Source organism: Theileria equi, assembly GCF_000342415.1.
Source record: "Theileria equi strain WA chromosome 2 map unlocalized gcontig_1105316255037, whole genome shotgun sequence".
NCBI lineage: Eukaryota > Apicomplexa > Aconoidasida > Piroplasmida > Theileriidae > Theileria > Theileria equi.
In genome coordinates, this window is record NW_004668230.1 from 164,425 (window position 1) to 187,259 (window position 22,835).

General features: G+C 42.0%; 14 protein-coding genes across 14 annotated transcripts, besides 1 other annotated feature; 8 read left to right on the forward strand and 6 right to left on the reverse strand.

The window, feature by feature from the left end:
* Positions 1 to 717: 717 nt before the first annotated feature.
* BEWA_035550 (hypothetical protein) lies at positions 718 to 1,441 on the forward strand (the record flags this gene model as incomplete). Its single annotated transcript, XM_004832914.1, has 2 exons — positions 718 to 811; positions 846 to 1,441. The coding sequence occupies 2 exons, from the start codon at positions 718 to 720 to the stop codon at positions 1,439 to 1,441; spliced, it is 690 nt and encodes a 229-aa protein (XP_004832971.1).
* Positions 1,442 to 1,765: 324 nt separating this feature from the next.
* On the reverse strand, positions 1,766 to 2,398 carry BEWA_035560 (signal peptide containing protein; the record flags this gene model as incomplete). The annotated part of the gene is made up of 1 exon (XM_004832915.1): positions 1,766 to 2,398. The coding sequence occupies one exon, from the start codon at positions 2,396 to 2,398 to the stop codon at positions 1,766 to 1,768; it is 633 nt and encodes a 210-aa protein (XP_004832972.1).
* An 842-nt stretch (positions 2,399 to 3,240) lies between these two features.
* On the reverse strand, positions 3,241 to 3,733 carry BEWA_035570 (hypothetical protein; the record flags this gene model as incomplete). Its single annotated transcript, XM_004832916.1, has 2 exons — positions 3,241 to 3,280; positions 3,354 to 3,733. 2 exons carry the CDS (start codon positions 3,731 to 3,733, stop codon positions 3,241 to 3,243), a joined length of 420 nt encoding a protein of 139 aa, XP_004832973.1.
* Positions 3,734 to 4,435: 702 nt separating this feature from the next.
* Positions 4,436 to 5,413, forward strand: BEWA_035580 (hypothetical protein; the record flags this gene model as incomplete). Its single annotated transcript, XM_004832917.1, has 1 exon — positions 4,436 to 5,413. One exon carries the CDS (start codon positions 4,436 to 4,438, stop codon positions 5,411 to 5,413), a length of 978 nt encoding a protein of 325 aa, XP_004832974.1.
* A 1,194-nt stretch (positions 5,414 to 6,607) lies between these two features.
* On the forward strand, positions 6,608 to 8,344 carry BEWA_035590 (hypothetical protein; the record flags this gene model as incomplete). Its single annotated transcript, XM_004832918.1, has 1 exon — positions 6,608 to 8,344. The coding sequence occupies one exon, from the start codon at positions 6,608 to 6,610 to the stop codon at positions 8,342 to 8,344; it is 1,737 nt and encodes a 578-aa protein (XP_004832975.1).
* Positions 8,345 to 8,711: 367 nt separating this feature from the next.
* BEWA_035600 (conserved hypothetical protein) lies at positions 8,712 to 9,429 on the reverse strand (the record flags this gene model as incomplete). Its single annotated transcript, XM_004832919.1, has 3 exons — positions 8,712 to 8,822; positions 8,879 to 9,079; positions 9,139 to 9,429. 3 exons carry the CDS (start codon positions 9,427 to 9,429, stop codon positions 8,712 to 8,714), a joined length of 603 nt encoding a protein of 200 aa, XP_004832976.1.
* Position 9,430: 1 nt separating this feature from the next.
* BEWA_035610 (hypothetical protein) lies at positions 9,431 to 10,789 on the reverse strand (the record flags this gene model as incomplete). The annotated part of the gene is made up of 2 exons (XM_004832920.1): positions 9,431 to 10,435; positions 10,535 to 10,789. 2 exons carry the CDS (start codon positions 10,787 to 10,789, stop codon positions 9,431 to 9,433), a joined length of 1,260 nt encoding a protein of 419 aa, XP_004832977.1.
* Positions 9,662 to 9,730: a sequence feature (CT-rich).
* A 1,451-nt stretch (positions 10,790 to 12,240) lies between the features above and the next one.
* On the forward strand, positions 12,241 to 13,155 carry BEWA_035620 (signal peptide containing protein; the record flags this gene model as incomplete). Its single annotated transcript, XM_004832921.1, has 1 exon — positions 12,241 to 13,155. The coding sequence occupies one exon, from the start codon at positions 12,241 to 12,243 to the stop codon at positions 13,153 to 13,155; it is 915 nt and encodes a 304-aa protein (XP_004832978.1).
* Positions 13,156 to 13,182: 27 nt separating this feature from the next.
* Positions 13,183 to 14,151, forward strand: BEWA_035630 (hypothetical protein; the record flags this gene model as incomplete). Its single annotated transcript, XM_004832922.1, has 1 exon — positions 13,183 to 14,151. The coding sequence occupies one exon, from the start codon at positions 13,183 to 13,185 to the stop codon at positions 14,149 to 14,151; it is 969 nt and encodes a 322-aa protein (XP_004832979.1).
* A 256-nt stretch (positions 14,152 to 14,407) lies between these two features.
* BEWA_035640 (hypothetical protein) lies at positions 14,408 to 16,382 on the forward strand (the record flags this gene model as incomplete). Its single annotated transcript, XM_004832923.1, has 1 exon — positions 14,408 to 16,382. One exon carries the CDS (start codon positions 14,408 to 14,410, stop codon positions 16,235 to 16,237), a length of 1,830 nt encoding a protein of 609 aa, XP_004832980.1. The 3' UTR covers positions 16,238 to 16,382.
* Positions 16,383 to 16,496: 114 nt separating this feature from the next.
* BEWA_035650 (signal peptide containing protein) lies at positions 16,497 to 17,501 on the reverse strand (the record flags this gene model as incomplete). Its single annotated transcript, XM_004832924.1, has 1 exon — positions 16,497 to 17,501. The coding sequence occupies one exon, from the start codon at positions 17,499 to 17,501 to the stop codon at positions 16,497 to 16,499; it is 1,005 nt and encodes a 334-aa protein (XP_004832981.1).
* A 1,190-nt stretch (positions 17,502 to 18,691) lies between these two features.
* BEWA_035660 (hypothetical protein) lies at positions 18,692 to 19,087 on the forward strand (the record flags this gene model as incomplete). The annotated part of the gene is made up of 1 exon (XM_004832925.1): positions 18,692 to 19,087. The coding sequence occupies one exon, from the start codon at positions 18,692 to 18,694 to the stop codon at positions 19,085 to 19,087; it is 396 nt and encodes a 131-aa protein (XP_004832982.1).
* A 679-nt stretch (positions 19,088 to 19,766) lies between these two features.
* On the forward strand, positions 19,767 to 20,564 carry BEWA_035670 (signal peptide containing protein; the record flags this gene model as incomplete). Its single annotated transcript, XM_004832926.1, has 2 exons — positions 19,767 to 19,992; positions 20,026 to 20,564. The coding sequence occupies 2 exons, from the start codon at positions 19,767 to 19,769 to the stop codon at positions 20,562 to 20,564; spliced, it is 765 nt and encodes a 254-aa protein (XP_004832983.1).
* Positions 20,565 to 21,147: 583 nt separating this feature from the next.
* BEWA_035680 (hypothetical protein) lies at positions 21,148 to 22,443 on the reverse strand (the record flags this gene model as incomplete). The annotated part of the gene is made up of 1 exon (XM_004832927.1): positions 21,148 to 22,443. The coding sequence occupies one exon, from the start codon at positions 22,441 to 22,443 to the stop codon at positions 21,148 to 21,150; it is 1,296 nt and encodes a 431-aa protein (XP_004832984.1).
* Positions 22,444 to 22,835: the final 392 nt, after the last annotated feature.

Sequence of the window (22,835 nt, forward strand, 5' to 3'; positions counted from 1 at the left end):
AAAATTCTTGGTGGTATTGCTATTCTCACTGGAGCTGTAATTCTCGCTGTATTTGGATGGAAACTCTACAAACGTTATTATAGAGACCCTCTTGTACGCCTTATCTAATGATACTAATGAGAGGTCTATGGAGATCCTTGGGTTAGACAGATTTAATGGGTGTCTATGGAGATACTCTAGATACTTTCTCCCTATGGTTGGATAATTCATCTCCCTGGGATTTCCTGGCAGGATCCCTAATGACTCCACTCCTACTATCTCACACACTCGCTTCGCTCAAGCTCATTCCTACGTGTTGGACTCATCTAGATTCTACCAAAAATGCCTTGTTCAAAATACATTTACCATGTAGGTACAACACCCGATCCGGTAAAATCAGATTCTCTAAAGGCCTTCATTGGCACTTTAGATGTGAATAAGGGGGAAGAACTAAAGAGAATCTTCTTTGGACTTCCAGAAAAGAGTTTTGAGATCAAGGAAGGAGAGAAGGCAACACTCTTGTTTCATTGCCCTCATAGGTAGTTTTCATCATGTAAATATCTGTTTTCAGGGATTCTTATGTTTATATGACTGGTCGTGTTTCGTTCAATACTGATTTAAAGGATAAGCTTTGGAAATCCGTTTGGGGAACCCGTGAAAATCCGCTAGTTGAATTCGAAGCCACTGACATTACTGTAAAGTTTACACTTTGTGATAAGGAGGCTACAATCGTAAAGGATGGAGATTGGAAGTTTGTCGAGTAGCGGAGTCTACCCATTCAGATTGGTAGATTTGCTTGCTCTAATCGCGCTATTTATTCTTCCCTTTTTAGGTACTTTATACATTTCTATTATACTCATTGACAGTATTCCGACGTTTGAAAAAACCAACTTTACCATCTGTTGCAATCGTTGGCCCATCGGATTCTGGGAAAACATCGCTCCTCTTCTTTTTGAGACATAAAAAATTAATACAAACGGCTGTATCTCAGTGTACAAATGAATGTGAAGTTAATATTTCTGGTAAAGGTGTAAAATTTGTGGATGCTCCAGGTGCAATTCCACACTCTTTCAAGCAACATGTCAAACAGGCAAAGTGCGTATTACTTGTTTTAGATTCTTCCGATAAAAAGAGCATAAAAATAGCTTCTGATATGCTACTTGACATTTGTAGCATGAAACCCGCTTCAGTCTGCATTGTATGTAACAAGACAGACGTTCACAGTAGCAGAAGCGCCGAAGATATTCAATCAATTATGGAACTGGAAATTGAGAGAATTGTAGAGGGAAGAAGAAGTGAAATGCATCTGCAGAACCACGGTGGCGATGACACTTATTTGATGAGTCTAGATATGGAAGGTTTTGGATTCCACTCACTCAAATGCCCTGTTGATATCGTGCGTTCTTCAATCAAGAAGGGGAACGTTGAAGACGTTATAGAGTATGTAAAGAGGGTAATTTAAATATTAATACATTATCTTACGAGATATGCATACTGGGTATTAATTGTGTTGGTAAATTTGCCACGCTAGTTTCTTCACTGAAACGTCCTAGAAACTTGACAAGCAAGTGGGACTTTGACTTGGAAACGTGACAAATTCTTAAAAGGTAAAACGCAAATATAAATGGCAATGCATCCAAGTTTCACCAACATCTGGAAATGGCACCACAGTGACCGAAAATTCCATTTGGCATCCTTTTAAACAAAGCATTCTAGTCTTTGTGGAATGCAAAAGTTTGGCAGGAGCAATGTCCCGAGATGTAAAATGAATCTTTTAGAATAAACATTACTCTGAGGAGTAGGGAACAAATGTTTTACTGGTTAATCGTTTTCTGGGACCTCTGATTGGACCGTTTGAAAGCCCCTTCAAGTCTTGGATCATCATTTTAAAACTCATGCTATCTTCGACTTTTACCCACTTTCCATTCACTTTTCTATAGTTTGAATTGCGGTTGATACCTCCCATTCCGACTAAAAGAGTTAGCATCGTTTTGGAATCCTTAGAATATGTGTGAACACCAAGACATTTTCCTCCTTCCTTTACGGTCCAAATAACACCATCTGAATCCAAAACTTCCCTAATGCAGTGCCCAGATTTAGGGAAGTATGATACATTTATTAGTCCATAGTCATCGTTGGAGACAACATCAAAGTAAGCCATGTTCTCAGAACAGAGATCCAGAACGACCATACTTGGATGCTCCTCTCCAGAAGGACCGGGGGAAACAACAGTTGAATCTGATTCAAACGTATCAAAAGAGTCTGAATACATGCTCTGGCAATTTCCCCCTCCAACCACAGCGGCGATCTCATATTTCTCCGTGGATTTATCCTCTGAAGCTCCGACACAGCATTTAGGCCAGCCACAATGACAGAACTTTTGAGTTAAAAAGACGAGCATAAGTGTCTTGAACCTCATTTTGCTACTTTTGATTGACTTTACCAGTTGCTAGCCATGGGGTGTAGCTACTGCATGCAGATCGTTATATGTCCCTAGTGGCTAGGTAGGCAGCAGAATCTTGGATTGATAAGCGGGTATCCCTCTTAACAACGCGCTGTGTGCTCAAAAGTGGGAAAGGTGAGCGCCTAGGGGATCAACCTGCCATACAATCTGGGCGATGTAGGAACAGTTTATGTGGCTACTGTTTGTATAATGGGCGTTTTGTCTTTACAGCGAAGCTTACTCGTCTTGTAGCATGAAAAGGGGATGAAAATCGTCCTGAAATTAGTGAAAGATGAGACTGAGCCGTACAAATTGTCAGAATAGGGATTCGTGCCATGGACTTTATGTGAGCGCACGTATACATTTGTGAATCCTCTGGATCCATAATCGCCATTTCATCATTTCATCTTGGGCTATTCCACTATTTTACTACTTTAAATGCTGATGCACGAGGTTTGTCCCCTTGCTGTGGATCCACGTCGACGCTTCCCCTTGGCACGAATTTTAGGCGCAAATCCGAGACTATTCAGTGTACAACAAATTACCTACCCCGTACGTACCGGATTGTTATATGTGCGTGATTAGTTCCTACACCCTTGTAGACACTACAGTTTCCTGTAGGTTTGGGGAATAATCAGAACAGGCCTTTATAAATAAGATTTTTCGATTGTATTTCGACCTGACCTTGATTTCTTGACCATTTGAGTTTATCCTCTTACTGAGGATTCCAGTAAATCTCCTAGAGAGACTTACTGGTTCTTCAACGATTACTATAAGCGCCATAGTTTTATTACCGCCTTGCTTTTTAAAAGTTATGTTTATCCCCCGTCTACACTGGGTAGTTTTACAAGTCGCCACCTGTTTATATAAGAAGAAGTTTTTTCGATTAAATTCAGGTCCACATTGCAATTCGTCCAGGGTTAACGCTAACCTTACGTCAGCTAGATTATAATAAAGTCTTCTAGTGCCAAGTATGTCATTGTTGAACTCTTTGTCGTCAGTTTGGAATGATGCACGGTAGGTTGTACCAGTTTGTTTAACGAGTAGTTTGGGTCCTATTCTTCCATTATCATCATGTTTTTGTTGCTTTTTAAGAGGCAATATGTTTCCCTGTTTACTCTCTGTATGATCGCAAGCTCGTACCCATTTAGAAAAGATTTTTTGATTAGATTCAGGTAGGCATTGCCCTTCAACGAGGGATAACGTAGACCTGTTGTCAGCTACATCACTTGTTGATATTAATGTTGGATTTGTGACACCTTTTATCGTTTCAGCTCGTGAAGTTGAGATTTCACTCGCTGCAGTTTGCATTCCGACGTTGTCGTCCCCTATTGTTTTATTCAGGTGTGATGACTTCCTCTGGAGGTTCCCTCGGCTTAACAACGAGCCTAAAGGAGACCTTTCTTTGGGGCTCTGTACATCTATTTAGGATTTTAATGGTTACTCCCCGACCCTCTGGTCGTTTACGTGTCCTGAGTCCTTCTTTGGAGTCAGAATACAATGTTCCACATATGCTTAATCGTTTGTCTATATGTGTACGGCTTATTTGCTCTGAATTGCTGTGGTAATGACAATTCCCCTTATTCCGACCGGAACCAATTTCCAATTTTTACTCAAGTTAGGGAGCCTAAGATGGTGTATTTTAGAGAATATATCTCTAAAATAAGAAATATCTAACAATCGATATTTTCACCAAAAGATTTCGACTCTTCAGTGTACCTAAATAGTATATATATCCGCCAATGTGCCTAATTCATGAGTATCTCCCCGGGAAACTGTGCATGCACGTACCTTGCATTATAGCAGCACCCTGGAACATAAAGTCAAAGTGCGAGAGAGCAGATTCCTCCGCTCTCTGCATGATCCTTGGCAAATATCCTACAAAAGACACAACATATTTGACAAGCTGGGGCTTGGACTAGACAAATAAACTTGAATTGCCCAAAATGCCAAAAATTTTCATTCTACCAAATCAGCCTTGTAAACGTTGTAGAGGAACCGTGCGGACGAAATATGAGCTATGCCGTCATAAATATTGGCCATAACCCGAGAAAACTCATAGAAGAGACCACTTATTCGTATACTGAAGGAGGAGCTCCAGTAAATGTCACAGAGTACGTGGATCCTCCAGGCCTCGCTGGCTACCGGAAATGCGTGCATGTTCCAGAAAAGGGCGTAAAGATCTTTTCGGTAAAGAATAAGCAAGAGCAAACCTATGGATTTGAATCGAACAAATACTCCGAGGCCACTGTATACCTCTGGAGGGAAGACAAAAGATACGAAAAGCCTCTCCTAGTCCAGCTAGGGAATAGCTACTTTCGATCCGACGACGGCCAATCGTGGACCCGCATTTCTCTATCTCCCTCTGAAATGGTCAAGATTCTTGACAGTGAAAACTGCAAGAGGAATGGAACCCACAAGATCGATTTATCAAAGGGTCACACATTTAATCGGAAAGATGCACCAAAAAGCTACAAATGCTCCAGTTGTAAAGAGGAAGAAATCACCATAACATCTGAAAAATGCGACGGAGTCATCTACTCGTATCACGATACTTCAAAGGGCCTAGTTTCCAAAGTTGAGGACAATGGCGTAGACCAAAACGGGATTTTTGTCCCGCTTGGGACCTCTCGGGTATACCTCTTTTACGCAAGAAATCGCGGCAATAAATGCGTCCTGATAAACATGACGAAACCTAAAAATCTGTGGTACAGGAGGAAATCCAAACGTGGCTCTACTTGGGTCCAGGTGGAAAAGGGGAATGAGCCCATTGCCTACTTTGACTCCTTTGCCATCCTCAGCATCATACAGGGATCTTCAACAACTCCTCAGACGGCGTCGACATCCTACAGTCGCATTACCACTACAATGGCCTCCCTTGTGGCCACAATGGTCGTTGGATTTTTTGCGTGGGAAGGGCTCATGATGGTCAAGAACCCAGACAAGAGCTTAATCCTGGAAGTAAAGAACAAGTTTATAAAACCCGAGTAATTCTTGATCTCCATACATGGGTGTATAGCTCAGTCACAGGAGCAAAAACGTCACATTCTTTACACCAGAAATTCCACACTTTTCCCGTGCATGCAGTGTGACTTGTGTTTTTGGAAAAGTGGAGATGGTATGGAAAGCAAAGGGGGACTCTCAAAATCACTAAATGTAGAGTTACGCCTCCCTCATCCCACTTACCTTCCAGGTACCCTTCCACTTTCCACTAATGTTCTAGGTACCCCTACTTTATTAGTACTCCTAGTGGGCTATCTAGGTACCTCTCCCTCTTTCATCTTGCCCATCATTCTAGGTACCCCTCATTCCCATCGGCTAATGGAGGTAGTAATGGCATCCTTCCAAACTTTTAGGCCCATAAATGCCTTTTATAGATTTCCATACTCTAAATATCGCTAGAATATCGACAGGCCAAAATTGACCCAAATCCTCCTTCTAGTCGGATAGTTGCAGGGATATTCGCGACTTATGGGTACACATTGGCCTAAAATCCTTTTGTGTACGAGGCAGGATGACAGTTGGAGTTTTGGAGCCGCGTACAGACGCAACACCCGAGTGGCACTTGCGGTGCTCTCCGGCCCTGGCGTTTCTGCACTTTGTGCCTCGGTACTTGCGTCTATTTGGCCTTTAATTGTATTACATGAGCTTCATTTTCGTTTGTGCTTGAAAAGGCAGCTTCTTTAGGTGTAAATTAACCAGAGTCGATTTTGCCAAGGAATCCGCAGGTACTGCCGGTGCTGTCGCTGGCTTCTGGTTCAAATCTCTTTGGTTTTCCTTATTTTGTTATTTGGCTCTATTTTCGTAGGCTAGAGCTCCTTTTTGACTCGCTCTGTTCACCAACTTTTACGGACGGCCAGCAAGTCCCTTTTCGGCAGATTCGTATGGACTTTAGATCTATTCTCTCGCCATAAACTCTTGATATCAAGGTTGAGGGGTAGATAAGGGCCTTTTGACGAGTTTAAGGTCCACTTCATGAGCGCATTTGCGAGGCTCTGGTCACAGCGACTGCTTCTCTACAGGGTCACCTTTTGGACATCTCTAGCTATTTTTCACAGCCTAAAAGTGTTTACATCTCTATTCTGAAGAATTCTAGTGGCTTTCTCTCATATACGCTGAATTAGAGCTGCATGCACATTTTGGGATTTTGCAACATTCAGCACTCTGTACCTACCGGGAGCAAAAATGAGGGTCATATTGCTCTTTTCCTGGCTATACATTCTCGGAATATCGCACTGCATACTCCCCTTTGGGGATTCCACCCTGACCCTTGACCTCTCGAGGTTCAACTCTCTTCGGTCACAGCCCAACAGGGGCGGAGTTCAAACAGACGATGGAGTTGTTCAGGGGATCCCGTACAAGTCCTTCTTTTTGAACAATGGCAAGTCCTTTGGTGAGCTAACGGAGGGCAGAGTGACAATCTGGGAGGCTGGTCAAGATGAAAAATGCACAGCCGTTAACTTGTACTACAAGGAGAGTGTGGAACTTCTCAGCATATACGTCAGAGGCAGTCATGGGTCTCGTCTCGTGTGCTTTGAAAAAGTCGGTAGAACGTGGAAGAGCATCTCCGAGAACAAATTGGAGGCAAGACTGGAAGAACTCAGGACATTACCGATTTGTATGGGCTCTCCAGACCGACCAAATCCGGTCCTCTTTGATCTCAATGATGTAATTGTCACAGGGTACCACCAGACCCCCAGAGAATATGGACATTTAGAGGAAACTGTAGAGCAGGGACAAAAATCTGAAGGAGCTGAGGTAGAGGAGGATGAAGACTCAGACGACGAAGAATCGGAAGATCTCACCAGGAGACTTGAAAACCACCTATCTACAACAGTTAGAAATTTGCTCCAGGGAAAAGGTACAAGGCAACATCACAATACAACTCTGGACATTAGAAAGGCTCACGGTTCAAACTTTTGGGTTGCAGAGGCACCAATAAATGTGACAATGTACAGAGGATTCTTCCCAGAGGACGACTCCATCAAAAAAATAATAGACGGTGAAACAGTCTTGTGGAGTGCAAGCGTAAGGGATAGCTTCCAAAACGCATGCACATTCTCCACGCATCATCTAATTCTCCTCAAGGTAAATGCCAAGAGGGAAGGGATAACAACTCCGCACTGTCTAGAGTTCAAAGAGGGTACATGGAGAATGATAGAGTACAAGAAATATTCCGACAAACTTGCACATATTTTAACCAGAGGGGAGAAGAACATTGAAATTGACATGGAAAGAGTGCCAGAAGATTTGGGAAATGTCCTAGACTATGTCTCGGACGGATATAGAACCATCTCCATATTCCCATTTAAGCAATTCAAGATCAGGGGAGTCCATTACAACTACACAAGCATCTGGAGTTCCATGGGTGAAGAATTTTGCTCCTCCGCCACAATTTACACTGATGAAAACGTCTCCTTATCCAGAGTAACTGTGGACGATGGTCAAGAAAAGAGGGACCACTACTACTTGTTTTCCACCTATGAAGGAAATGTCGTCAATCCAAAGTGGAAGGAAATTACATTTGATGACCTTGCCGAGTACCTGAAGGACTTTAAAGACTCCCCCGAAAACCTAAAGTCTTTTGAAGCTGAACTCAATATTGACAAAGCTGATGAGGATACCGCCAGGACAAGAATGCATGTCATTGACGGTGTCGTCACAATCAAAAGGGAGCCTTTGCCAGCGAATAGAATTGTTAGAGTAGTAGATTCTGATGGTCCTATCTGGGAAGCAAGAGAGAATCAGAGATGCCTCAGCTCAGAATCCTATTACAAAAGAGACCATCTCACAATCCTGATTTTGCTTATACAAACTGATCAGGCGCTAGAGCTCAAGTATCATGAAAAGATTGGAGATACTTGGGGAGTTTTAAGGGACAATGACATTGAAGAAAAGATCAACAGTTTGTATGCGCACTAGTCTCTCACATGCGGAGCACCTTGTAGTTTTAATGAATGCTTGCTACGCTTTAAAATTGTCTTTGCTAAATTTGTACTTTGTATTCACAATGCAGATAAATGGGTTACTACCATGGAAGGAAGGATGAATGGAATCCATTATCTCTACCATGCAGATAAAAACTAATCGTATTTTCTACCCTTTGCAAGCCACTCGTTTACCTCCATGCAAGTTTTTTGAGTCTTTAGTCTCAACTTTGCTCCATTTCTCTCTTCCACTCTTCGGAACTATAATCTCCAACACCCAGAACTCCCTTAAAGTGGTAAATTCACAAACACTCCTGGATTTAAACCATAAAAGCCCGACCTCATGCATAGTGTACAACAACTTAACTCTCGGAAGACTGTGTGTATCCGTCTCTCTTGAGGTTTTCTCTTCTAATCTCTTCCCATGTTTTAAAATCCTTCTTTTCTGCAACTTCGGTTCTTTGTCCCTGTTCCTAAGAGGTCATGTAATTGAAGAATGGAGAGGGAATTTCCTATAAAAGGGACGTACCTGGAAGAAGCCTCCAGTTTCTTTTGGAACGTTTACATTATCTGTGACAAATTCCTGTGACTCTTGAGGTCCTCCAAAATTTGAATAATCTACTGGAGCATGTGTTTCCTGAGGGTATCCCGTATGTGCAGTAGGATCCGCCCTCGTGGCAGCCAAAATCTTTCTACAAGCTTGACCCGTGGTACCAGGACTCTTGAGGAGCTGAATAGTGCATTATCAGGTGTATTATATGAGCTGTACATAGATGCACACATTCTTACATCGGTATAAATCTCCCTTCTCTTGCTTGCTATATACTTTGTGGTAACGTAAATACCACCTATAGAGGAGACGATTGCCCTCCTAAACCTATTGCTAAATATTCCAAACCTATTTAGCGTTAAATTTGTTAAAATAGTCATTCCTGAGCCAATACCAATCGAATTTATCGATGCTTTTGTAAATGGCTGTCTCTCTTCGGGCGTGAGCACGTGTACATTCTCAGAGAGCCAACGGCTAACCTGCCTCTCAAAAGAATACCATTCACGCTCATTTGATGGGAGGTCTTCCATTTCAGTTGTATGTATCTGAATGTATTTGTGGAGGGAATGTTTTTATGTAATGTAATTGTTTATCTATCCCATAGTCTTGAGGAGCATACTGAGAATAGCGTAGTCCAGAGGGAGGAGATCCAGGAGAAGTAGTACCTTCTCCAACAGATCCAGTATCATCCTCTTCACCAGGAACAGTAGGTCCCCTAGGTCCATCAGAACCAGCAGATTCTTGAGATCCTTTAGCACCTAGTTCTTCATCACCCTTCTTTTTCTTTTTCTCTTCTTCCTCAACTTCATCCCCGGATTCTTTTTCTTCATCAGCACGTGCTAGTTGTTGTGATTGTTCTTGCAGTTGTTTAACAGTCCCTTTAGGACATTCTTGCAAGCTTTTACATCCACCTGTACTCTTTAGTACCTTTACAAGTACTTTCCAGTGTTCACAGGTAAGGCTATTAAAGTTAGTAGGTGTTATACCAGGGAGATCTACTTTTGTCCAATTTTCATCTCCAGTACTACTATCACCACCTTTCTTGTACCAGCCTTCGGCTTTATCTCCACCGTCAACGTATATAAGTACAGGGTTTCCGTCACAATATGAAGCGTAAACTGCTTTGACACCATCCATGGGAAGGTCTAACCCAATATACTTTATACGTCTTCTATTACTATGAGTATTAGTATCAGTATCACCAATATAGTACCTTATCCTGGCAACTCTATTCTGAGGATTTTTAATGGTATGTTTACAATATTGAATGGAATTTTGTGTATGTTGTTTACAGAAAACTTTCCTAAGAGTAACAAAAATCTTCCGCTGATCGTCATTATCACCATGGTAAACGCAACGACAACAATATGGCTTATCACCACTAAAGGATACACTTTTGCCAAGATCCAAGGTAACTGCATCATAGTTAGAACAGACTAAATCATCTAGTGTTCTTTCAATGTCACCGCCGATGAGTGGAGGTTTAGAATGGTTATGTCCACCTAGTACAATCCATTCATTACTACCGCCATCATTCTATATATTGGCATAGTGCTTGGTTACCTTAGTAGTGACTTGTACCAGGAGAGCTTTATTCAACTCATGCCTCCAGTAATAGGCAGAAACCGAGGTTACCCTAGGAACATCTTTAAGTCCAATAACATCGATTTTGCCACCATTATCCTGGATTTCCTTTAATATAAACTCTCCTTTAGTCTGTAGAGTATGCTCATACTTGAGGAAGTCAGATCCAAGAGGGTGAGTGGTTCTTTCGACGGTAATTTTAACATTACCGGTTCCGGTAGTAGTACTTCCTTGATACGTAATAGTATCTTTATCTCCATTAGGTGGCTTGTTTTTAAGTTCGATACTTACTTCTTCACTAGCCATAGTTACTAGAGTTATCAGAGCAAGTCCTTAGACATGGAAATTACAGCTTCTTAGAAGTGTAGTCTCATCCACACTCACCATTCTTCAAAGCTCTGAGATCCATGAGTAGTCTCAATGCGACCAAAGGGAGCATACCAGTACCTTAACTACTCCCTAGACAACCATGCATTCATCCTCCCTCACAAGTAGCTCACCATCTGGCAGTATGGAAGGCATTCTATCCTTCTATAGACGCTTTGCTCATGTAGTCACCATTACTCTCACATACTGAGCAGTGTGAATACATAGGCTCTCATCTTGCTGTTGTTGCATTATAGAAGTCGATGAGAGAATCTCATAATGGTAACTCATTCATCTTAGGATGAATTCACATCACTATTCTATTCACTTTGTTCATTCCATAGTGATATACTACCTAGTCTTTGACGTCGGTAGGTCATTCATCCTTCCGTTTCACTCCAGTAATGACCTTAATCCTTCTCTTCTTTGAGCTCCTGTTAGTCGCATAGTCCCTCATTCTTCGGGACATTTCGCTATGCTCCATTCATAGCTCACATTCACTCGTATGCTACGCATAAACTCACCTAATGTGTTCACTTGTTCATGTTCACGATTTTTCGGCGATTAAAACTTTTTGGCGGGAGAGGCCGTAGGTGTGCGCGGCTCCACACGCCCAAGGGGCGCAAGTCCAAATTATGGGCACAAAGAGAGGAATTGATCGCACAGAGGACAAAGTAAAGCAAACAAAGAGTATAAAAACCGAAAGCGAGACCGGTCCTACGCCAAAACCGACCAAAGGTTCGTTTTTTCCTTTACTTTTCACCTTAGCGAGTTGTTTCCGTCCTCAACGCATGGATGTTTGGTATGGATGGTGTATTAGGGCTCAAGTGTGCCGCCATATGTGCCAGGTGTGGAGAATGGCGGTCGCTCTGCCAAATTCTCGAGATTCCATGCACATTTCCTCATTTGCACATAGACACCTCCATTTAGGCCTACCAGCAGAGTACTCTGCGGCACTAAAGTTTGTACCTCCTCAGCTGAGGGCTAAACGAGTCGACTAGCGAATGGGCGACTATATGAGCGGAGCTAGGAGGAGCTTAAGCGACCAACGGAAGGTGTATTAGACGACCGTAGGAAGTATAGCGAGTATACTTTAGTATAGGAGCTGTAAAGGTAACTGAAATGAGCCTAGGAATTCACCATTCTCAGCATAGTGAATAGACCGGTCGACTATAGAGACCATAGAAGGATATATGAGTGTAGAGACTAGAGGGACCTAGGGAATCTAGAGTACGCAGTGAATACCTGAAGCAATCTAGTCGTCTGTGGAACAAGGAAGTTGATAGCAAAACGCTCTACTGAGGGGTTGCATCTTGGCACGGGCAAACCAGTCTAGAAATAGAGACAGGCAGTACACATTAGAACAAGATATTGAAAGTAAAACTCATTACATGATCCTTTTTACCCTCTTATGCGCCATCCTTCAAGTCTCTTCCTTTCAGATAAAGAGATTCACTCTGGACTCTGACGTTGTGCTAAACCAGTCACTCGTTAAAAGTGTGCATGTAAATTGGAAGAGGAGCGACGGAAGTTTTAAAGCATTCAAATTTAGACTCCCCGGCGCAGTTGCTATAAGTGACTTTAAGAATCTGCAAGATTGGCCTGTGCTCAGTATAGATTATGGTACAAAGTTCATAGGTTTATCATTTCATTATGGAGGAGAATCAAGGTGTCTGGAGGGAATAACACACGATGGAGATGTGCAATTAACTTGCAGGCGGATACAGGGAATTATAAACACTTTATACTCCAAATTTCCAATTCTAGGCCGAATATTGGTTCTAATTGGGGTTCCAATAGCGCATGAAAGACTCACTGATGGAAGTTTGCTCTTTCAAATACTCTATAATCTGGACCTTGCCATTAAACTTTCAAAGCTTCTTAAAGCACAGGATAAGCTCCAGTACTCCGGAACCGTGTCGCATCTTTTGACTAATCCATGTCTCTTGTGTAACTTGGGAGCAAGTAAAATTAGTGCGGATTCTACTATTATAGGCAAGGAACCCATGTGCAGTAGACCTGGAAATAAATCCTGCCCGGAAATCTACGAAATTGTAAACTCTCTAATACCATCTTCTCTTGTGGCAGTAGCCACCGAAGACTTTTCAAGTTATCAGACAGATGGACCTGGAAGAAGAGACTCTCTTGCAAGTTGCAATATTTTTGAAAATTTTAAACACATAAAAGGGTCTAGAATTGCAATTCTTCCCAGCGATCAGTCCATATTTGCGAGCCACAAAAAGGAGGATACTCTGCCCGTATACAAAGGTTTATGTAGGATTATTTCTAAAAGGTTGAGTGAATAGAAAGTTTGTCAGAGTAACAAGTAGAAAATGCAAACTCTGTCGTCTCACCCGTTCCTGAGCATTCTGATGGAATTGGTGAAGCTCCAAGAGTATGAAACATGTCACAGGCTCTTGGGAATCATTGTTTCTAGAGAACAAAGAGCGTGTAAAGAATGGGTACTTGGGACATCTGGAGTTGAAAATGCATTGAATGGGTATTACTTTTCTCAATTTGAAAAGTTGCTAAAGAAGGAGTACAAGTCAGCCAGTGCAGACATTGCGCTCCTTGTTTTATATTCCCAGCTCTTTAATTTTTGTTATAAATGCTATAAAGAGGAAAATACAGACCAATTTAATACTGATAGGCACACGAAGTTTCTCTTTTGCCTCTTTGACGAAATTGCGAGTAGGTTTCTAAACTCTGGGACACTTGTAGAGGACACTTTGCAGACTTGTGAAGTTTCCAAGGGATCTACATGTTTTGCAAAAGATTACCATTGTATCTTGAGGCTCTTGATGGAAATTGTGGAGGAAAAAATGCAATTTTGTGAGTCGCTGGAAACCATTGGAGATATATGTCTTTCCTGTGTTATTAATGGGATCAGAATGATTTATGGAGTCCGTTCCGACACACCAAATATCTTTACTCCAGAAAAGGTCAGGGGAGCTCTAGCGAGTGAAAATGTGAAAACCCCGAGTATGCAGGCCGGGTCAATCTCTCGCAAATTTTCCATGACAAACGCTCTTGATCATAATACTCCCCTGTGGTCTGGAAATAGCGCCCCTATGAAACCGCAAAACGTGATTGAGGAACTTCTTACGCCCCGTGAAAGGTACATGAGGGATGAATGTGTGGATGAACTATCCGATGATTTGGAAACCCTCTTGAGATATGCCATTCATCTTTTAGATGCCAAGGAAGGGCATATACATAAACTTTTATCGCAAATTAAAGACCTTTTCTGGAGTTTTGAGGAGAAGGTCTTCCTAGCACGTCTGGATGAACACCGTCGCTAGTTTGTACAATGTACAGCATCTCTACCTGGTATGATGATTTATAGTCTAGTTTCAATTTAATGGTTTGGGTGTGTAAGGTGTTATGTACATTGTGTAGCTAATTAATGGTAGAGTACTCAATACTCGGTTATGTGTAACCCTAGTCATATATGTGCTCTCATATAGTTGACCCATTGCTATTTGGCTACGAAAAAACTTGCATGCCGTCCCCATGGAGAATGAAATCAAATTATATTATTGAAATCATCTACACATTATGAAACTATCAAGTTGTTTAAAGAGATGTATTCTAATTCTTACTTTACTCAGTGAAGTGCAAAATGCTTCGTGTGGATGGTTTGACAATTCTCCGCCTATCGCAAACACAGCACCGCCATCTTCCGATGCTTCAAACGTTTTGGACATTCTAAATCTGACAGGTGACTCCATATGCAGGTTCATTTATGCTAATGTGGACGGAGCGTCTGCCATCGTCTTCCTTCCAAGGATTGGATCCGTATACAACATCATGGCAGGTACACAGCGCATTTGGCAAGCTCAAAGAAGTGATGAAAAGTGTATTTTCTGTGTAGTTTACCTGGACGGAAACAATTTGCCTTTGATATTGCACAATGTTGCTAGAGAGGGCACTAGAATTGTGGACCTCTTTTATAAATGCAAAAACGGCAAGTGGACAGACTCCTTTAGAAAGTACGATGAGAAGATCAAATCAATCAGAATTCCTAGCAGAATATCCCTTTTAACAACTTTTGGATCCACAATAGAGACAATTAGGAGACCAATGGATCCCATAAAGTTTACTCTAAATGTCGCGAGTATCGAATGCAGTGATTCATTTCAACATTCAATTACAAAGCTCTATAAGACCAATACACATTTGTTTGCTCCAAAAAGTGGATACATTTGCAACAAGGTCGTCCACGGCTCAAGGGATTTGTGGAGTGCAAAGAATGATGAAGAACGCTGTATAATCGTTATCGCAATTGAAAAGAGAAAGATTCGTCTTTACAAGAAGGGCATGTACCTAAATGAAGAAGATGCTTCACAGGATTATATGACAACATGCTCACGTGGCGGGATTCCAGACGTTTTCCTGGAAAATATAGCCTCCGTCTACCTCCTAATCAGGACCCCGAGTTACATCCCAAAGCACAGGTACTTTAAGAAGAAAGGTAATGGATGGATTCGCATAAAGTTCAATGAGGGGTATCCGAGAATCAGGAGACTGGGTGAGCAATGCAGCTGGAAATCAAAATCCGTTGGCGTATCTACCTTAGGAGATACGCTCTACACTGAGGATTTTGCCACACCAAAAGTATCCGAGGAAGAAATAGTAGACGAAGAGGAAGTCTTTTATAATGGAAATACGCTCTTTAAGCTCAAGGGAGAGGAACCAGTTGCTCTTGACGAACTTCCGTGTGCTTCTGGCGGACTGGAACCAAATAATAGCAGCTATAAAGAAAATGATGAAGCAAGCAAGCTGCATGCACAAATATTTGGTAACGATTTTGATGTTGGTTCCGATGACACTCTGCTATCACCAGTGGACCACAGGAATATAAAGTATGAAGAGAATGATGCCAGTGTCGAGTTTAGAAGTGTCGGAGGCTGTGATAACCCCGGCTATGTCTCCTCTGGCCATGATACGGAAGATGCTGGTGCTGCATGTCCAAACGATGTTGATATGGAGGAGGACGAGGAGGAGGGTGATAATGATGAAGGATGTGAGGAAATAGAGCCTGAAGAAGAAAATGATGAAGGAGATGATGACAGCACGGGATCTACGGAATACGCCAATACATACACGGTTGATCTTTTAAATGTAGACACAACAAGGGCACGCCTCTACCGAGACTCGCTATATATGGCTGTAACACCAATGAATGACATTTCAATCACTGGTGTGAAATATGGCGATAAGGGACTATGGAAGGTATGGGATGATGAAATTTGTACCGTTATTGAAATGAGGGAAAATGGAGACGTCATTCACATTAAAATATCCCTTGAAACTGTATATGGTTCACAATATTGGCATTTCTACCTGCAAAATGAAATTTGGAGTCGCCGAATTGTAGATGGATGAATAGTCCAGAGTTATAATTTATAGAAAATGATGGGTATCTTGTAATTTGTAATCGCCATCTAAAACTCTTGTAAAATATAGCTGCGCTTGAGAAATTTAGCAAATGCTCCCCCAGTTACGTCTGTGCTTTTGCAGTCGCATTCGTATTTGATGTTTAAGTTTTGTTTTTCTGTTACTCTTTTTCTATCAATCGGGTCTGCATGCACTTTACTTTCTTATAGAGAATCCATAGTTCGTGGTTTTGTTGTGGAGAGTATGTTCACCATTGCTGTTTGGGTTCCTTTACCATTCTCCATTCCAGCTTGGCAATTTTTTTATAAAATATATCCTCATTAATCTCGATATATTCGGCCTTCTTTTCAAGGTATAGTTTGCTGATTGTGCTCCCTCTCTGGAGGAAGAGGACGAAAAATCTCGGGTTATTCTCCTCTCCGTAAACAGCCAATGAGGTGCATTTTTCTCCATGTCCCTTTGATTCCCAGACTACCCTTTCACTTTCTGTGATTTTTCCAATGGCAAACTTGCCGCGAGGGGTGTAAATGCTCGAGTTAACTCCAAACGGTTTCCAGGTGCACTTCCTGAATACTTCCTCGTCTAGGGGCTCTTTCAGGTCGAGAGTTTTGGGAACTTCCAGCTCATTATACTCGTGATAGTACTCTTCCTCTGTTATGCTTGTCCATTTTTCTCTATGGGACTCTGGTTCTTCTTCATGAGGTGACATCCTCTCGTGGTGGTCACTTTGTTTCTCTTTAGTTATACTTCCCCTCCTGGCTCTATGAGCTATTCTCGTGATTAATCCTGTCGTGTGTTTGCTGCATTCTCCAGTCTCGTCTGCGCTCAGTCTCCTGCCGGTGCCACGATATGGTAGACAATCTCCCTCTGACCTTCTTCTGCATGCAAGTAATTCCGGGCCTTCAAGTCTTGCTTTAAAGTATTTAAAGTTGAAAGACGGTCTTCCTGTTGAGAATATGCGGATAAGAACCGGTTTTTCATTGATAATATGCACTACCACGTCCATGAGCGTATGGTCATCTCTGGCGACCTTCCAGAGCGTCTCTTGTCCATCCCTCACCTCAACCACGGAATAACCCAGATTCGGAGTGTAAATGTAGTATGAAATCCCTCTTGCAGCGTGATAGATTCGAGTTATGGATTCTTGAGGTTCCGCTGAAATGTCCAAGATGACGTCCTTGGAATGAACCGACGGAAGAAGGAAGAACAATGACAAGAGAGTAGAGAAGGCTAACACCGGACGAATTGCCATTTTTGGACAATTAATGGGTAACTGAAGAATTGCAGAGAGGGGGACAGATAGTGTCACAAGGGGCAACCCTGTCGATGGCATAAACCGGAGGGAGCATGGGTCCCGAAGAATGAGGGATGCGAACTACGGAGTAGTAAGTATAATGTGAGCTATGGAATAGCGAATGAGCGACTAACAGGAGCCTAAATGACTATAGAGAGATGAGAAGAGTGGAGATGGTGCTCATGCATCTTCCGATGAATGGGCAAATAGTACCAGGTGCTGAGTATATTCGTAATCCCTAGTGATGGTATTGCGAGTAGACGCAGTATAGGAGCATAATCAACTATAAGGAGTCTACAGAAGAAAGAAGGATATACCAGGTAGTAAGGCAACTATCCGTCAGGAAGAAGAAGAGGAATTATGGCAACTACATGATCAGCTATAAAGAGTATAGGATCCTGTATATTCACGAGAGTATTAGAGGAATGGTTACAATTATGAGAAGTATTCATTATCTGAGCAAAGTTACCACCGGGTGATCCTATGGAAGAAATGGGTTGATGGACTAAATGGTTACCCAGGTCTGGAGAGCAGCGTTAAGCTTCTCAGCAAGATGTTCCTACAGTTAATAATGCCATTTTTGGCTCCGGAAGAATACACTCTCTTAACGGCCACAAAATGACCGGAGGTAGGATGCTACACCTTTTATACTCGGTACCAAATGGTCTCCCTTAGAGCTATTATACATCCACAGTCGAGACGGTAGGAATAGATTTTCCGGAAGAGTCCCAGAGCCTTCTAATGGGAGCCTTGACCATGCTCAAAGGAAGAAGAGCCATTACACCTGGTAACAACGTAATCTAAGCACTGCAACTGGTATCAAGGTAAGAATATAGAGAATGAAAAGGCCCATTAGAGTGCCATAAACTTGGTTTATAAAACAATGAACACATTCTTGTTCGGGAAAATCCCTCGGATGAATACTCGATCTAATGATGGGAAGACTGCCAGCACCTAATCCTGGACAGTAGTATGAATATGCATGCAGCAAATATCTCTATAAAACTGGTCCTTTTGGGATGCAAAATTATACCCACAACTAACCACCTCTAAAGGCATAAAGTGACTAGTTAGGCCTGATGCTAGCTGCAGCCCCTGCGGAGCCACAGCGAACTCTACATGTCTAGTACAAATAAAAGAGGCTAAAAATGTTTGCGTTAAAGGTTGCTATGATAATATTGGCCTGTTACTGCGAGAAGTTGCCCTTGACAGTGAACATTTCCGGTTACCCTGGTCCTCCAAATTTTCACGTTGAAGAGCATCGCATTGGAGGAGCTGACTACAAGATTATCGTTCCTCAACAAGGAACATATATTCAGCGAGTAATAGATGAGTATCAGACAATATGGACCAGGACAAATGCCGAGTGTGCCAAGGTTGTTATCCTAACTTTGCCGCACTCGAGGGTCCTCTACCTGAGGATTCTAGAGGGAACAAATGACCTCATTTACACCTTTGTCATGGTCAATAATAAATGGGAGCATGCCAAGGAAAATCCGACGAGGACTGGGATTTTTGAGTACGCCATCACATTCCTACAGTAGACTGTCTCGGTGTTCTGAGGTTGTTTGGTGACAAATCTTGCAGTATAGTCTGGACTTGCGATTTAAAGTGTGGAAGATTGTTTTACTCTAAAGTAGAATGACCACTCGTTCATCCATCCTGTGGATGTAAATTCGCCATTAATGCAGTAAACTGCCTAAAGCAGAGAGTTTAACACTTTCAGAGTTGTTATACATGTAATGAGCCAAGTTTATGAATAGCATTACATACAAGTATGTCCCTGGAGATATTGTTACGGTTCCCATTCATTCACTGTCCTGTCAAGGTCTCTGGGAATATCAAAGGGGCTCCCTCTAATGTCCAGTATGGACAAAAGATACAGATGCCCATTATTCGCCCATATGTAATCTCACAAGGTCCTAATGGAATGTGTAAATAACGAAACAAAAGACAACCAGATCGTGAACCTTGAAACCTTTACCATACACATTTCCACCATTACATTGACTTGAATCATACCATTTAAGTCAGATAAAATACTAGACTAGCCGCAGACCCACAAAATCGTCCCAAGTGAGGGCATAAAGCTCCTGCATGCAGTATGGGATTCCCACCACATGGAGAGTCCCATTCAATTTGCTTTTGCACTTACGACAGGTGTAGATCCAAAGTGAGATCAAGAGAGAAAGAGCGTGAAATTTGATTCATTGCGTAGCGAGTATGAGTTTCTGTGCCATTGGAAAGGCGGTGGTTTCGCTGACAATTTTACTTGCAAAGTATGCATTTACAATGCCTAACCAAAGGACATTGTTGGAATTGGACATTTCAAATCACCATCCTGGCAGGATTACAGTGCTGCCATCGGTCAAGAATCCGGGAGGAACCAACTATGCCGTTCGACGCAATTCCAACTTTAGTCACGTAATCGGCGCAGTTTTTGATGAGGGTTTGTCGTTCATAACACATCACACCCATTCAGGCGAGCTTATTGTCGAGGGAGACAAAAATGCAATGAGTAGATACGTGTTGGTGAGAATTCGGGAGGACGGCTCCAAGTACGTGAGGGTAATGACCAGGTACAGGGAATGCCGCAGGTTTTTGTCATACATTCAAGAGTTTTCAAAAGGGATAGGGGAGCCAAAGTATAAAAAGGTCTCCAGAGAGTTGATGACCTTGGACGTTCTGGACCAAAAGACAGATGAAACCATTCAGGTAACCTCTAGAATGGGTTCTGAACCGGATATGCCAGTCAAGGAGTATTGCGTTCAACCAAAGCTTCTGGACAAGGTGGTAATTGGTGCTGTGACTTATGGCAATTACCTCGTAGAGGATAAAGTGAGCGGACTAATATCCAGAAAAGTCATTTGGGAAGGAGGGGAGTATTATCCCCGAATAATCATTCAATCGCAGTACAAGGACTCTAAGGAAACTGAGGCAAAGTACGAGTTTAACATGGGTAAAGTGGACAAGTTTAGCATCTATGAAATCAAGACTGTATCCCTATCTGTTCGTGGGTAGTTTTGTCGTTCTATATGACGAACTCTGGAGTCTCCGGCAAAGCTTCTCAACCTCCAAGTTTGCACCAAAACTTTCTAGTCTTGCAAAGCCAAACAAGACAACGCTTAATGTAGTGCATGTCTAAATGTTCATTTATTCGTAACATGGCGAACAGGCGACTGGAAGGAGCCTAAGGGAAGAGTAAGATTCCTCATTAGTACACTTCACATCTTCTAGTATCTCTACATCTCATCTTTTACAACATCAATTTAGTCATGGAACATGGTAGGGTATTTAGTGGGTAAGGGGATATGGTCTACCCCTGCATGCAGTTCAATGGTCACTTTACGGTCGGTTGTTTTTGCCAGAAATTGTATAAACATACCTTGGGACGTTTCATGTTACAAGACTGTGATGCACAAGAGATGCCATAGAAAGAACAAGCAAGTGATGGAAGCACTCTCAAAGCATGCATCTTTATAACAAAACGAGTAGTACTGTATACCAAGAGTTAAGGTTATGGACTCTAGCATTCCAGTATACCAACAAGAGAGTAGTCTAGAAGGGGAAGAGTCTCTACTACCTACCACGGGTAGGGAGTATTTTACAAGCGAGCTATTAGTTTTGCAATTAGAGCAGGACCCTTCCATACGGCAAGAGCACCCAACCCTGCTCCGCCTAATCCAGTTCCAACAGAGGTTCCAGCTAGAATACCTGTATTAGATGACTCAGAAGATTTGGAGAGAACCATAGATTCATTATCTTTAGGTGATTTGTAAAAGTGCCCGTGTACGTCTCCGTTATGTGATCTCAGTTCAACACGGAGAAGTCTATCAACCTTAAGATCGGTTCCATAGTAGTATGCAGAAACACTCTCCAATTTTTCACCAGACTTTATATCTGTAAGAGGAGCATCGTTATGGGTAACTCCTTTTAGCTCAAAGAGACCACCACACAGGGAGTGCCGGGATATATAATAGTCATCGCCTATGGGAGTATTTCGTACAGTTATACTTACACCATTATCAGAGTATGTTCCAGATGGATTAGAGAGATCTAAGGTAATTTGGAGGTAATAAGGATTTTGGTTTAGAAGTTTTTCTGTTTTATCACCTGATGCTTGATCCTTGGGAACTGCAGTCCAAGTTTTGTTATCCTTGGTATTTCTTCTGAACCAATGTTCCCCACCTTTCTGGTAGTCAATTACGATAGGGATATTATTCTTTGACTCAAAATATACAGTTATGGACGAGGAATCCCTTATAGATGGAAGTCCGGCTTGCCAACTATTACCATTTATAAACCCTGAGACTGAGAATGATGGTGCATAATAAGAACCAGAACTAATAGAATGTGTACAGAAAGTTAAACCACTTCCACTAAAGTTATTTAGATTAATTCTTGTTCCACAACCACTTGGACACTCGTAAGTAGTGCTACCACCAGAACGAACCCTCTCAGAGATCTTTACAATGTGAGCCTTATTCCTTTCACAGTTCTGTTTATTAAGTGAGCCTCGTAGATTATTACTTGCTCCTGGATCATTTGTCCATGTACCACTCTTACTCCAGATGTAGTATTCATCCCCAAGTTGAATTAGGAGAGGGTTTTCAAAAGTCTCATCCAATGACCAGTAGTAAACTGAAACGCTCTTATGAGTTCCTAAATCAGTGATTCCGGAAAGGGGGTTTCCACTGTGGTAAATGTTCTGGATCTTGGCATTTTCAGGAGTATGCGTGAGTTTCATATAAGTTCCATCTGGATCAGGATACCACGCATCCGTCACAAGAACTTTTCCACCACTTGAACTATCATAATAGTACCCTTTATCATCTTTTTTGACTTCTCCATTTCTGGGATAATAACTGATGTCCACCTCAACAGTTTTCCCCTTGCTCATACTACATTTTTGCCAAGGATGCTAAATCAGTCCCTCCACTGACTTCCCTCTATCTTATTCACTCATCCTTCATAGTAGTACTCCATTAATTTCTCAACTGGTGTGAGCAGAACGGTCAGTATGGATGAGTATTCTATTCCCACCTGGAACAAAAGTCCACAAGTGGACCTATGCATGCTCAATATGGTACATTCTTTAAAAACTCTATAGGACATCCGTGTCTAACCCATGGATATCCCTTATATTTCGTATAGAACTTATGACCTGCAAAGCAAGCCAAGGCTGAAGTACCAAGAATACCCGTAGTTACAGAGATGGTAGTTTTAATAATGTTAGGAGAAGAGCCAGAGCCAGGAGAGTCTAGAGAGCCTGGAGAAGAGCCTGAGGTGGAT